This window comes from Lithobates pipiens, unplaced genomic scaffold (assembly GCF_037356315.1).
Source record: "Lithobates pipiens isolate NorthernLeopardFrog02 unplaced genomic scaffold, aLitPip1_a1.2 Scaffold_16, whole genome shotgun sequence".
In the NCBI taxonomy this organism is placed as follows: Eukaryota; Metazoa; Chordata; class Amphibia; order Anura; family Ranidae; genus Lithobates; species Lithobates pipiens.
The window spans coordinates 573,247,063-573,261,991 of record NW_027507748.1 but is presented as its reverse complement, the minus strand read 5'-3'; the positions used below and the strand labels follow the sequence as shown (position 1 = coordinate 573,261,991).

The 14,929-nt window shown below is 37.9% G+C and overlaps 1 protein-coding gene across 2 annotated transcripts in view; it reads right to left on the bottom strand.

Annotated features, from left to right (window-relative positions):
* Positions 1-1,407: 1,407 nt before the first annotated feature.
* Positions 1,408-14,929, bottom strand: part of COL2A1 (collagen type II alpha 1 chain) — a 61,385-nt gene continuing 47,863 nt past the window's right edge. For both annotated transcript variants that reach the window (XM_077483746.1, XM_077483747.1), the window contains 14 exons: positions 14,697-14,750; positions 13,426-13,587; positions 13,142-13,249; positions 11,392-11,499; positions 10,727-10,780; positions 9,022-9,129; positions 8,864-8,917; positions 8,547-8,654; positions 7,733-7,786; positions 7,528-7,635; positions 6,095-6,383; positions 4,995-5,182; positions 4,598-4,840; positions 1,408-2,876 (listed from right to left, as the gene is read on the bottom strand). In XM_077483746.1, coding sequence (XP_077339872.1) covers positions 2,730-2,876; positions 4,598-4,840; positions 4,995-5,182; positions 6,095-6,383; positions 7,528-7,635; positions 7,733-7,786; positions 8,547-8,654; positions 8,864-8,917; positions 9,022-9,129; positions 10,727-10,780; positions 11,392-11,499; positions 13,142-13,249; positions 13,426-13,587; positions 14,697-14,750 — 1,785 coding nt within the window. In that variant the 3' untranslated portion in view covers positions 1,408-2,729. The remainder of the gene's footprint in view (positions 2,877-4,597; positions 4,841-4,994; positions 5,183-6,094; positions 6,384-7,527; positions 7,636-7,732; positions 7,787-8,546; positions 8,655-8,863; positions 8,918-9,021; positions 9,130-10,726; positions 10,781-11,391; positions 11,500-13,141; positions 13,250-13,425; positions 13,588-14,696; positions 14,751-14,929) is intronic.

The window sequence follows — 14,929 nt, the reverse complement described above, 5'->3', positions numbered from 1 at the left end:
TATTGCCAGGGCCACTAATCCTACCTTATGGAGACAGATCCTGAACCAATGGTTTGCTCAAGTCAACGAGATCATGCAAATGGAAGATTTAACTGCCTCCCTTTACCATTATTACTATTGGTGAGAGCTTTGCTCTACATCAGAGTATGGTTCTCATCAACTACATGGTCTTACCTGATCCATTTTTTTCATTCTACACTTAGGGCCTACTCTGTTCATGTTCTTTCAATGAAAATCAACTGGACTTGGTCCACTACCATTTCTCCTCTGCATGCCTTGCTCAATCCTTTTTATTTAGCCCTTTGGTTACTCTTCTTTTACAGTCCTGGGTTCTGTTCTTAATGTCCCCCTAATATCCTTATAGGTAGCATACATGGGCATTTGGTGAAATGTATTTGTGTAGTATTTTTCAAGATTAGGAATGCAGTATATGAATTTAGAATTAGTTTTCAGTTTTACCTTTAAGAAGCTTAACGTTATGTACATACATCATAGTATTTTTCACATTCAGCATTCAAGAACTTTTATTCCTCAAGTCTATTGGAATGCAATGCTAATTGTAAGTGGTAAATGCATCTCAAAGACAGTACAATGCAATATAATACATTTATACATGTCTAAAATCCTGCTTCCCCATGGCTGTGTGGCTTTTTCCAGAACACCAAATTACCTGTTAGTGCCCTTAGGGCAATACGGATATGCTTGGAGGAAAAACAGACATCAAATGAAACTATGCTACATGCTCTGCATGTTTTTTAAGGCCTATATTTATAAGACCTGACTGAAGCAAAACTATAACTCCCTCACCCTACAGCATTGGTTTCTTTACATAAAAAAGTATGTCAGAAAGGCAGTTTATACATTCATACAGATCAGACCCATATGAATTGAGCATTGCAGTTCTAATATATTACAGCTTTCTTAAGTTGCCTTTTTTAAATCATCTAAATATACTCAATATGCTGCAAAATGGTACCAATGTAACAGACACAACAAAATCACACAGTTTTTTCTCCTTAAATAATTGTAATGTTTATTATTTATATAACAAATCATTTTATAATGGTTGACTACTTGGAGCAGTCTAACTGAATAGGTGGCACTCTAAGACCAGAATTGTTTGGTCTTTACTGACATTATTGACTTTGTGTGGGGCTTAGCTTTGTGGTTCTAAGATTAATGTTTTGTTATTATTGATTCTCATCCTTCAAATCTTTAAAGTATAGAGGTGAGACATCACATATAATTCCATTAAAATAAAAAGCCTGATGATTATTTTTTAATTAAAATTTTTATTTGTGTTGTTTCGTTCTGTCATGAAATATCCCAGATAAGATTAACATCATTCAACAAAGATTACATCATAGGACGGAATTTAATACAAATAAAAAAAAAAATCCAACAAAACGTGTTTTATTTTTTTTAATAGAAAAAGCTTTTTATCTTTATTGCGGAAGAGTAGGAGGGGTGGGAAAATGAGAAAATAAGATACAGTAAGACAATTATTTCACAAGAAAGATTAGTGTTGGTGTTGGGCATGTTCGCTAGCCTACCATGCTGAAAATCAGTATTGCAAAAAAAAAAAGAAAAAAAAATCTATTTTACATATACAAAATAATACATATTTCTTTATCCGTTCTGGTTTTGCTTCCCCCACCCCCTCTGGGCCAAAAATGCCTACCTGTTTGTCCCTTGTCATTTTTGCAGAGAAACTAGTTTTATTTTTTTAGGGAAAGGATACAGGGATCAGTAATTCACATACACAATTTGGAAGAATAAAACAACAAAGGAATACTTTTGAATGGCTTTAACCTGAATAAAATAAATCATCCACTTGCCTACTACAATACTGATTTTTTTTGTCTCTAGCTGCTAAACTTTGGCATTATCCAAGTTCCACCACAAAACAGCAACCCTTAAGGTTACCATTCTCAATTCCACTGATTCATCATGATCCTCGATCTTTGATCCATCTCTTTAGTCTTTGACTAAATGGAGAACCCAGAAACATAAGGTAAGCACCTTATCTTGGCAAAACGACTCATGATCTTTCCATCCATGATTCTGTAGCTTCTACTGTATGTTTAGTTCAGCTTCAAAATTACACTTGTGTCTTTCTAGTTTTTTTTTTACTTAGTGTGAGGTAGCTTAAGCCTGGGAAGTTGTAGATTTTGCCCTAAACTTCCTTCATCTTGTACTGGAAATAAAAAACAAAGGGCAGACAAACTCAAAATCCTGGAATTTTCTTTGCTATCTACAGTATAATAAAAATAAAAAAGAACAAAGCTCAGATCAACTTGTACTTTCCAAAAAAAGTTATTTTTTATATCAGTTGATGTTACAAAATACAAACTTTTTTACAACAATAGCACCATTTCATTCAATGACACACAGTACTTCTGCTGGTATACACTGTGAGGGGGGGAGGGATGCTTTAAACTGCACTTCGTACATCAGTTTAGGGGAGCCTTCAATCATGCCAGTTAGTGTCACACCTTCACCTGACCCATAGGTCTTACAAGAAGACAATAAATAAATAACACCGTGATTTTATTCCGCAGTCTGCCCAGTTCTGGCCTTGCAATACAAAATAAAAGTGTCCAAAATGTAAGCGCGTGGATGAATGGAAATTTGGGGTCGGTTCAGCCATTCAGTGCAGAAGTCCTAAAAGTGATTGGAAAGTACTCAGGTCCTTAGGGTTTTTATTTATTTTATTTACTTTTTGGTTTTTACAAGAAGCAAACTGGGCCAATGTCAACACCAAATTCCTGATCAGCTCCACCAATATCCATAGGTGCAATGTCTACTATGGGCAGGCGGGAAGTTTTCTGTGTCCTGTATTCAATAACTGTCTTGCCCCATTTGCCAGTGTGTTTCTAGAAAAAAAAATATAAAAACAGTGGTCAGTTATACTCATAATATATTAATTGCTAATTAATTGCAAAATTGACATTCATCATATCATATATCACATCATATCATGACCTTTAACATGTGCAGGGGACTATTCCACTCTTGATTTCCCACTTGATGCACCACTAACCTTCCAGTTTAAAGGGTTTGCATCAAAAATGTTCTTTAAACTTTAAAGTTGCATACAGCAGCAACATTCTGAGAACCTCAGCATGCAACGTTTATGGAGAAGCCATATGTCTAATCAATGGCAATGGTTTAATTTTTATAAGGGCTAACAATATTATAGCTGCAGCTCTGACTGACTTATAATTGTATTGTAAAAGTGTCATGAACAGAAGACCTTCCATCATGCTATAAAATTTCTGGTCACCCAGAAAGTAATACTGTGCAGCAATATATGGATCTTGTTCCAGCTCAGACAATTTTGTAAAAATTCTAGATGTTTTCCACATAGATTATCTACATAGATGTTACTGCACATAGGGGCTGTGCCATTAAAGCTGCACTCCAGGGAGATATTAAATACATAATTTATTAAATAAATTCTATAACATTCTATGTATTCATTAATAGATCATTATATGGATGTTTTAGGTGTATTCTACATATATTATCTGTATCCTAATATACATGGGGACTGCACCATTGAAGCTCAGCTCCAGGGAGACATTAAATAAACATATAAATGTAGCTATGTAGTCATTATTAAATCATTATATGAAGGTTTTAGATGCAACTAGTGTAAGTACCTGTAAGAAAAGGCCTTCTGTGCACAGGCTGAAACATGTTCCCTTTCATGCGTGCAAGAATTGAGCACTGGCTAATGTATCTGCGCACACTTGAGCGCACATGAGCTGGTGCTTGCATGCACCTGTGACAGATGCTGGGACCAAAGGGGCTATTTAAACTCGACCAGTGCTCTGGATCAGTGTTGCTTTGTCTTCAGCCTCCTGTGTAACCTGTGATCCTGTGAATCTGTATCCTGATTCCTGTTGCTGACCTAGCTGGTCTTGACCAATCAACTCCACCTGCATTGACCTCGGCTTGTCCCCTGACCTCTGCTTCTGTCTGCTCCAATGGCTCCTGCTTTACCTGCCAGTTCCAGACCTGGCTTGTTTCTGGATCACACTCCAGCCTGTGCCCTGTACCCGATTCATCTTGCTGTTGCCAGTACCAGCTGCCCGCCTGCTTTCTGGAGCCATCTGATGACTTCTGCCCAGCGTGGACACCTGTCCTGCTGCTAGCAAACTTACAGGCACTTGTGTCACTCTGTATTTCTGCACCTCCTGTCTACACTATTAGAGGCCCCGAGTCAGAGGTGTAAGAGATGCCTTCCTCATCATATCAGGCTCTGCTACCAGGTAGGTGATAGTACCTGAATCTGACTTAGCATTACCCTCCTAAAATCCCCTATTCACACTGAATGTGGAAAGGACTGTACAAGGTGCTAGACACCACAGTACAATTAAATTTAAATTTAATTTAACTGTACAATTAAAAGTGGTGTCCTGGCTATGGTGTATAAAATAGCTATGTAAATGGTTTGGATGTATAGAAATTCAGGTAAATGACAGGTAAAGCAGCATCTATATGTGTATTTTATCAATGTATTTAAATGTATACCAGGAATTCAGCTTCAACATTTATTGCAGATTTGTGAAATGTTCTATTCTACATTTACCTTGCAACCATCTTCCAAGGCATTGTATGTAAATCTGCTGCTGCCTTCAGCTCTGATCTCTACATCATTAGAGCCCTGGAGGAGAAGAGCCTTTTTCAGGTTGCCTGATGCCTCATCCATGAAAGCAATGCTGTTCTTGCAGTGGTAGGTGATGTTCTGTGATGCATCCATGGACAGAAGGCGTAGGAAGGTCATCTGGATGTTGGCAGTGTTGGGTGCTGCGCTGTCATCACCATAACTGAACTGTAATAATAAACGCAACAAAATAGTTGGTTGGTAAGTTAAAAAACATATGTCAGTCAATGGGAAATGTATCAAAACAATGCTCAAGAGACAATAGTTTTAGTGAGATTTAAAGATGAATATCATAATTACCAACAAAAGAAGCTGCACTTACTTGGAAGCCACCATTGATTGTTTCTCCGAACCAGATGTGCTTCTTGTCCTTGGTCTTGCTTGTCCACCAGTTCTTCTTTGGGATCTTGCTTGGAGTTGGGTTTACACATGTTTCTCCAGTTTCCATGTTACAGAAGACCTTGATAGCATCAACTGTGCAGCCCTGGTTGGGATCAATCCAGTACTCACCTAGATAAAAAGGAAAGAATCAATAAAATATAATAATGGAAGAAACCATCATTTTCTGAAAATATTTTTCTGCTCTACAAATCACATGAAAGGTAGAATAAACTAAGTGGTTAGTTGACTTATAGCAGCGATCGCAAACCTGGCACCCCAGATGCTTTGGAACTGCATTTCCGATGATGCTCATGCACTCTGCAGTGTAGTTGAGCATCATGGGAAATGTAGTTCCAAAACATCTGGTTTGCCAAGGTTCGCCATCACTGACTTATAGGATTCAGTATAGGAATTGCACAAACTATATACTAGAAACACTGGGCACTACATACACACAGTGATTTCAAACAGAGAACACTATGCAAAGAGGAAAAGGAACTGAGGAAGACAGAGTACATGAAAGGATATGAAATAGGCTGATGAAGAATTTTACAAACCAGATTAAAAACACAAATGATGCTTTCAAAATAACAGCATCATTATTTAATTGAAAGAGCCATGGTGATATGCAAAATGGAGGAATCCATAGCAATCAAATAGAAATCTTACCAAGCTTTAATGTGATAAACTGAAACCTCTGGTGTTGTATTTAATAAGCCTGTAGGTCTAAAGTCCTGACATTCATACAATGTATGGGGGGAAATCTACTCTTGTAGTTAAATAAAATTTGTTCAGATTATAACGGGAAAGTGGAAATCACAAAACTGCTTTATTTTGCTCTGTTTGATCCAATTTCACAGCCCAGTTGCTGATTATGCAGGTTTACAAGATTTAGCCACACAGTATGTCATGTAGGCATTATAGAGAGTTAAAGGTGGATATCTAATACAGCTATAAATATGTTAACATGAAATAAATATTCTTGTCTCTGATGTACTCTAGTGTGTTAAATATATACTTTAGTAGTTGGTTTGCACATACCGCTCTTCCACTCAGGATGGCACAGTTTCAGGTCACGGCAGGTACGAACTGGGTTCTTCTTGGTTCCATCTGGACTGCGAATGCTTTCAATTTGGCTGTTCAGTGATTTCAGAGTGGCATCAACCTCAACATCATGTTGGCGGAGATTGCTGGAGGCTTGGTCTGCACGCATGTAACGGAGGGGATCGGGTCCTTTCTCAGGCTGAGACAGGCCAGCAAATGCAGACATATCAATACCAGGGCCAGGAGGACCGGGAGGACCGGGAGGCCCAGGTGTACCAGGAGGACCCTAATGAATTATGGAAGTAAAAAATAATAATTGTGAGATTAATTATATTCTATTATTACTTAATGTGGTTCTAAAGGCAGAAGGTGTTTTACCTTAATTCATTCTATGCATTAAAGAGGAATTGCAGTCTGCTCACATAATTTGTATTAAAAACATCTTTGCCATTCTGAAGCTTCCCTCCAACCACTTTGCATATTATTTTATAAATACTGTGATTCTGTACTTGCCAAATATGCTGCAGAAATCTCCCTCGAATAAGTCTGGCTGTAACCATTTTAACTGCGGGCAGCTGAAGCTGCTGCCTGTTCACGTCTTGGGTTTACACAGACACACATAGGCACACCAACAGCTCTGCAGTCCTGCAGATCTCATTGGCCCTCTTATGACTCATCCCCCCCCTCCTTTCCTGGAAAACTCTCATGAGAGTGTGAGAGAGAACTGTGCATGATGTCATATGCCTAAGCTTTTTACCAGACAAGAAACAGGAAGTGGGCTGTATAAGATATTTACAGAAAAAAAAATTTGGAAGAAAAAAAATGTTTTACTATCCAAAGTTAAAACAACAAGGGCAGAAGATTTAATAGATGGAAAGTTGAAAAAAATTACCGAAGATCCACTAAAAAACCTTCTGTGTGCAGCTCCCCCTCCAGCCCCCCTTATACTTACCTAGGTCCAATGTCAATCCAGTGCTGTGTCTGAGAGCATCGCTGCTCTCTCTCTCCTCACTGGCTCAGAGGCAGCAGCGGGAACAATTTATTCCTGCTGCTGTCAATCACAGGAGGGGGGGCAGGGCCAAGCATCACTGTGTGTGTCAATGGACACACAAAGTGTGGCTTGGAAGCAAGCCTGCACTAGTGACCCCATATGAAGCAGCTTGCTATGAGGCACTCAGCAGGGGGGAGTAGCCAGCAGCACCGGCGGAGGACCCAAGAAGAGGAGGACCGGGGGCTGCTCTGTACAAAAACATTGCACAGAACAGGTAAGTGTACCATGTTTTTTTTTTTTTTAAAAAACATCATTTTACCTTTACAATCACTTTAATAGTCACTTTTATTACCTTTCAAATAACAGTATCAAGAAAGGTAAAACTCTCATGCATTTATATTTGCATACCTAGAACATAAAACATTTTGTTTGTACTTACAGCAGGACCAGTTTCACCACTACGACCTCGTGGACCAGGTGGACCAATTGGACCAGGCAGACCGTTGGAACCATCTTTGCCAGAAGGACCAGTGGGACCAGGTGGGCCCTAAACAAATCAAGATACACAAATTAATAATGCTCAGCATGAAAAATATCAGGGATAATGCTAATATTAATGTATTTTGAGTTAAATTCATACTTACTCTTGGACCAGAAGGACCAGCAGGACCAGTAGCACCTTGATCACCAGCAGTACCCTAGGTGGTAAATAAAAATAAAGTTTTCATTTGAATATTACATTTAGTACATTTTTACATATGGCAGATTTTTTTACTGTATGGTAAATATGACGTTCTGGTTAAAAATATTGTTTATCTTCTTAACTCTGTCCTAAGTTAGGTTCAGTTCAGTTCAGTTGATTTTTGTGCAGAAAAAGGAAGATGCATATTATTATGCGTAAAAATTTAAATATCTGGATTTATTGACAGGACAATTTTTTTCAAATTTAGCAAATTTGCTTTGGGCTCACTGGGATAAAACCCTGCCACTAAAACTGTTAACAACAAAGACTGGAAAGGCTAAAACTTTAAAGGTGTCTATAGCTTACTTTAAGCATTGTCTCTACATAAAATGTGTTTTTCTACTTAGCAGTATGTTTAGCTACTTTAAAGTTGATGTACAGTGTTTTCCACATATGATCTTTCTTTATCATGTTCAAGATTAAAAAAAAAAATCTTCTTTACAGTTGGCTGGTGGGTGGCACACTCTGCTTTGCATATGTTATAACCATTGTACTTTTGGTAATACAAGCTGAATGAAGTTGGCTGTTTACAGAACTCAATGAGCCATTACAGCTAAAACTCATCCCTTATAAATTACTGGAAGAGGAGGTTTTAATTAGTCAAAGGGAGTATGGAGGTAAGAAGCACCTGCTGTGCTGTCTGTAGTGCTCTGGGAATTCTTTGTCCTGTACTAAATGCTTTTCTGTAAAATGAATACTTTTACAAATATACTTACAGGAGGTCCAGGCAGACCCTGAAGACCGGTGAAACCTCTGTGACCCTTCTGACCTCTTTCTCCAGACTCACCAGCTTCACCCTTATCACCACGTGGGCCTTGAGGACCCTAAAATACATAAGGTTACACTATGAACACTAGAACACTAAGCTAGATAAATACAATATAAGCATGACTACATTTAACAATTTATTGAACAAATGTATTCATATTTATGTTATGTCATAGATGCAGTGCTGTTTTTATATGCTTGCACTGCATGAGTAATTGGGTTCTGAAGGACAATTACAAAAAAAAAAAAAAGAAACAGTACTTACTGGCAGACCACGAGCTCCAGCTGGACCAGATGGACCCAAAGGACCTTGTGGACCCTAAAAAAAAAAAAAAAAGGTGCAAACAATTGCATGTTAAATTTATTTACATTAAATATGTTTAAATATGTGTTTTATATTATTTAATCTAAAAAGATACTTACAGCTTCACCTCTATCTCCTTGTTTTCCAGTTGGGCCAACAGAACCAGGAGCACCAGGGGAACCAGGAGCACCAGGAGAACCTACAGGACCAGTCTCACCTCGGTCACCCTTGAATATTAAAATAAATGGTTAAGTACAAGTATAAGGATTTGAGTACTAGTTCTGCTAATACCAATAATTGGTATAATATAATTAGCATTTGTTTCAAGCCATATATATATATATTTTTTTGAAAGGATAGTTCTTAAATATATGTACAATCACAAAATACATAAAAAATCACTAAATACAGTATATAATTAGATTAGATATAATTATAATAAGACATCACTGCTGAATGCCCCTGTCTTTACATTGTTATGCTAAATGCAGTTATTGTTCTTAATCATCTGGCATTTTTGGCTATGGAAGGCAGGGCCACTGATAAGGCAGTACAGCCGGCCCTCCTGTACCTGGCCTGGTCCCCATCAGTTCAAAAGGGGGCCTGGGCACCTGCCAAAGGAGGGTCGGCTGTACTACCTTATTTCTGAGACCAGTGACTCTTGTGAATCCCCCTGCATTTCTTCTGGCTTTCATCTCCTCTTTCTCCCTCTGGCTGCTCTGCAGGGGGATCGGTTCTAGGCTCTGAGCCCCCTTCAGCCTGCTGTCATGCCCCCCGTGTGCCCCCCTGCATGCAGCAGTGCCAGCTTCTCTCCTCTTCTCTCCCACCTCCTGTTGTGGGCACACAGGTTAGTCGATTTAGGATGGAGATGGAGAAAAGGTGGTAAATCTGTCATATTCACCAGCCCCTTCTTTTCCTGAATGAATACAGTGAGCGATCAGTACTGTGTTTACTATGCTTCAGTTTGTGAATGAATATAAAGTCTCAGAGTGCTTCCCATTCATTCACTGTCCCATGCAGCTGAGGCTGCAATGAAAGGGACTAATGAATCTATGTCCTCAGTCCCTTTCTCTGTCTCAAATATGAGACATTAAGGGTCTGTTTCGATCCCTGATATTTCACCAAAGGCTCCAAACAAGGCAGTTAAAAAAAGTAAAAAATAAATAAATACAGTTAAAAAATGTAAAATTATAAAAAATAGTTTAATAAAAATTAAGAACTTGTTCAAATGTGCTCTGAGGAGCAGTCAGCATTTGTATCGCTCTTCAAAACATTTGACATATTGCCTCCTCATTGCCTGTTTTAATCAAACACTAGCACACCACAACTGCATGCTTTGCAAGTGGTTGTTGGGTGTTTTCAAAGCAGCGCTATTCAATGGAATGGGTCTTGATCGATGAGGGTATCATTCCTGCCACGGCTGCAAAGCGTAGCATTGTGGCTATGGCATTTTATCGAAAATATAATTTGATATTTTTAGAGGGAGAAGGACTCGTCAGGTAGGCTGTACAGGGCCCCATGATATCTAATAGCAGCCCTGAACGAAGGACACATGAGAGCCTGTCTACAGTATTGGATTAATAAGAGGAAGACAACTGGATACAAATATCCCTCCTCATGAGAAGAACTTTACCATAATCATCTATATTTCCAAGTATACAGCTCTTGAAACATATAGATCTATGTGCATATGGATTAAAAGGGCACTGGCTATTCACTAACTCAGAGATTTATTAAACATAAATATTTCAGAATCACCACTAATTGGTTTACTCTCATAAGTTTCATGAAGGTTTTCCATGAGAGCTAAAGTCACAATCTCACCTTCACGCCAGTAGAACCATCACGGCCAGGAGGACCATCAGATCCAGGGTTTCCCTAAAGGAAGATTCAACAATTTACATATTGAAAAAACAGATTATGATTGTATTTGCACTGTGTTTATGTATTTAGGGTACATCCCCTGAACTAGCACGTGATTCCTAACAATTATGTACCTGTTTATAATAACAAAATGACAGAGGTAGCTAGTGGGATGAGTGGTGACATGTCTTGAAAATTAAATAAAACTATCTACAACTACAACTAGCAATATCAAGTAATTCTGCGTTTAATTAAAATTATCCTTTATGGCTTGTGCATTTACTATCAATACCCACTAGATGTATGTAAATATTTTTGAAGCATCCCCCATGATTCTGATTCAAAAAAACATGTCTACTCGATATGTTTTTTAAAGAAGGTATTATTGGCCAGTACATAAGCCTATCATTTTATTTTTTAATATGAAGAAATATAGACACCAGTTAAGAACAGTTTATATTTTTTGAAAAGTATTGAATGTTGCTGTTACAAAATGTTCCATATATATATATATATATATATATATATATATATATATATATATATATATATATATATATAATATACATTTTGCAAACTCAGAACTGCATTTTAAGCATTTCTTGGGTATAACAAAGAGAACTTACTTCACGTCCAGGCTCTCCAGAAGGTCCAGTCAAACCAGGTGGGCCAACAGGGCCAGGAGGTCCACGGTCCCCAGAACCTCCAGGGCTTCCTTGTTTACCAGGCTCACCCTAAAGAAGCAATAATAATTATTAAAATGATGAAGAACAAAACTAGTAAACGTGTGAAAAGTAGTTCTGGCTAATTTAGGGTATCCAGCCATAATGACTTCCATCACCTAATTAAGTAAGTAACATGATTATAAGCTGACAATAGCAAAAAAATGTCCTTAATCTTTTTTTCTATTTTTATTTTATCCTTAAAGAAGAACTAAAGGCAAAACTTTTTATATTTGGCATGTAGGAGCGTTATAACCCCTGTCAATTTTTGTTTTTCCCATATGTGTCCCATCAGAGAAATTTCCTTTCACTTTCTGCCCCAAAGCCAAAACAGGAAGTGAGAGGAAATTCCTGTAGTGTGAGGGGATCTCTGGCTGTCACTAGGGTCACCAGGGTCAACAGAACTAGTGTGCCCATTGAAAGATTTTCTCTTCATTCCTGTTCTGGTAGCAACTCAAAATGTGTGATTTTCTTTAATGTTCGCTCTCTGTAATAACAGTAAACTGGATAGAGAGGGTAAATCACTCTAACAGGGGCAAAGCCAACAATAAAAACCTGACAGGTGTTCTCATGCCTCTCCACTCTATCCACACAAAAAAAAATGTACCTTTAGTTATATTTTAAAGGAGCAATGTCAATCATGAAAATTATTCTGAAAATATTAAAACTATTACCTCTAGCCATAATGACCACCAATATCCATAATATCTATATCATCCTTAGTTGTTTTAGAAAGGCTCCTATAATTTTAGGATTCTAAAGATGTTCTCTTTTTTTTCTTAAAAAGATGTTTTCAAGGAAATAAAAAAAGCCCTTACAGGTACCTGCACATACCTGCAGCTTCCTCCACAACTAGAGGTTATGGCCAAACACCAGACCATTTTGATAGGGAAAGCTCAAACAATTTCCCACCAATATTTCTGTTGGCCCATCATAGTGATATATTGTCTCACTAGCAGAAAGAGAAGTGCTTGGGTTTTATCTGTCAAAACAGCCCAACATTTGGCTATAACTGCAAGATTTTGAAAGCTGATTCAGGCATGTGTGGGTATGTGCCTGCACTTTAAACCTGCAATTTTTTTCCCTGATAGATTATTTTTAAACAGCTTCTGTTTTCCTTCTATTAGCTATTTTCTGCTATTTGGCTCTTCAGAAAAAATCATGGCAGAATTTTAAAACATACTCAATAATACAGAACATCTTATATTAGATCCATAACATATAGGACATGTTCTGAAACATAGTGGGAAGTTTTTACATAATAACACACTAATGAACTCTGAAACTGTAAAAAGTAATTTTCTCAAAGCCTGCCTGACAAACTCCTGGGTGGTTTAGGAAGTTTTTATGTCACTGTCTGCTCCACAGCCTATACCAGTGATGGCGAACCTTGGCACCCCAGATGTTTTAGAACTACATTTCCCATGATGCTCAACTACACTGTAGAGTGCATGAGCATCATGGGAAATGTAGTTCCAAAACATCTGGAGTGCCAAGGTTCACCATCACCATCCTATACTATTAGACTGTGTACCTAATCACATTGTCTCATTATAGTCACCTAGACTTAGATGTTAACAAAGGTTACATTGTAGTTATTACAGACTAGAAGACATTATTTATGTATTAATACTGCATTTAATTTCATACTTACAGAAGGTCCAGGAAGACCAGGGAAACCTCTCTCACCACGCTGACCAGGCAAACCAACAATACCACGCTGTCCTGCCAAACCTTGAGGACCAGGGGGACCATCGGGACCCTAATGAATGGGAATAACACCAGAATTATAGAGCTGGGACAGCAGCAAGACAGACCTGTGTAAGCAGGTTACTTATATGTAATACTTGGTGACTCGTGTGATCAAGTAACCCGATATTGATTTAATACACAATGTGCCCAAGGCAGCTTTTAAGATGTAATGATATCTTTACTCACATTAGGACCATCTTCACCAGGCTCTCCCTTTTCACCAGGAGCACCAGCAGGACCTTGCAAACCAGGATCACCAGCACGACCAGGAGGACCACCATCACCGCGAGCACCCTTTGGTCCATCTTTGCCAGCACTTCCAGGAGGACCAGGAGGTCCGGGGTTACCCTAAGACATGAATTAAAAGATAAGTAAAATGCATTACATCAAACTTTAAATTCATTTTTAACCAGATAGGATGCACAGAAGCAAAGTGAAGGGGCATGCAAGGCAGGCTGACAAAACGGATGTAATTGAGAGACAGTTGCCTAGTGGGAAAGGAAAACTGTAGACTTTGTAATACATTTAGATATAGCCATGTGAAAGGGATCAACTTAAGGTAAACAATAAAAAAAGAAAAGGGGGCCAAGGTATTGAAAGCCTTATTTTTATGTGTATTTTGTTGTTATCAGTCTTCCTGACCCTTTAACTGCAGACTAAATACAATAGACCACCTGCAGTAATGACTGGAGACATGTGATCTACAATTCCTGGGCAGGGAACTGGGGATCCGAATAGCAAGGAAACATTTTATTTAAAATAATGTAATTCAGCAATGCTGACGTACTCTAATGGGTTATGTGCAGTATCATTTTCAACAAAAGATCTACTTTAAGAAATTATAGGATATTCTCTAGCAATTAAATAAAATGGTATTTTATTATTCACATCAGGGATCTTCAAAGCACTTGCTGAAAAATCCGCTTTACAAATTAATGAAAAAATTTTTTTTACAAGATGAAATAATTTAGATTCATTGCTCGTTTTAAAAATGAATGTTACAAAATTTCAAAACCCTGGGCCTAGGGTTACAGGACTATTAAGATTTAATTTGCCCAAAGACACAGTGCTCCAATTTTCTCCTAATAGGCTATGATACTAGGAGCTTCCAGTGTTCTAGGTCAAGAGCAGCTGCAGTCTAAAATTAACAGACAACAATATTTGTAAATGCTGGTGTAAAGCCACAACGAGTACCTTTACCTATATATCAAGCAGTCTACTAACATTAGCTAATATGGTACAGGGCTGGACATGCCATAGTGAAGAAAGTGAAGCACAGTCAGATAATGTTATTATATATATCACAGCGCTTTATCTTGGTGGACCAGCCAAAGAAGCAGAAAGGCCTCAGGGTGCTAAGGATGCCATAAGAAAGTCCATGAAAAGGCGATGTTCACCATGAAAATAATGCACATTATTGAATACACTAATTAAAGCTCATAAACAAGGTTACTTACATTGGAACCGGGTGGACCAACTCTGCCTGCAGCACCAGGGAATCCGGTAGCACCCTATACATAGAAAGATATAGATAGATACATTTTTTGCAAAATCTGTCTTCTGTATGAACAATATGTATGAACAGTATGTGTGAAATTAAAAAAAGCAAATTTTTCAAAAAATATTATCCCTTTCTCTGATAATGAGATTTGAAGTGTCTTGGTATTTACTTTCCCTTTGTTTTGTTTTT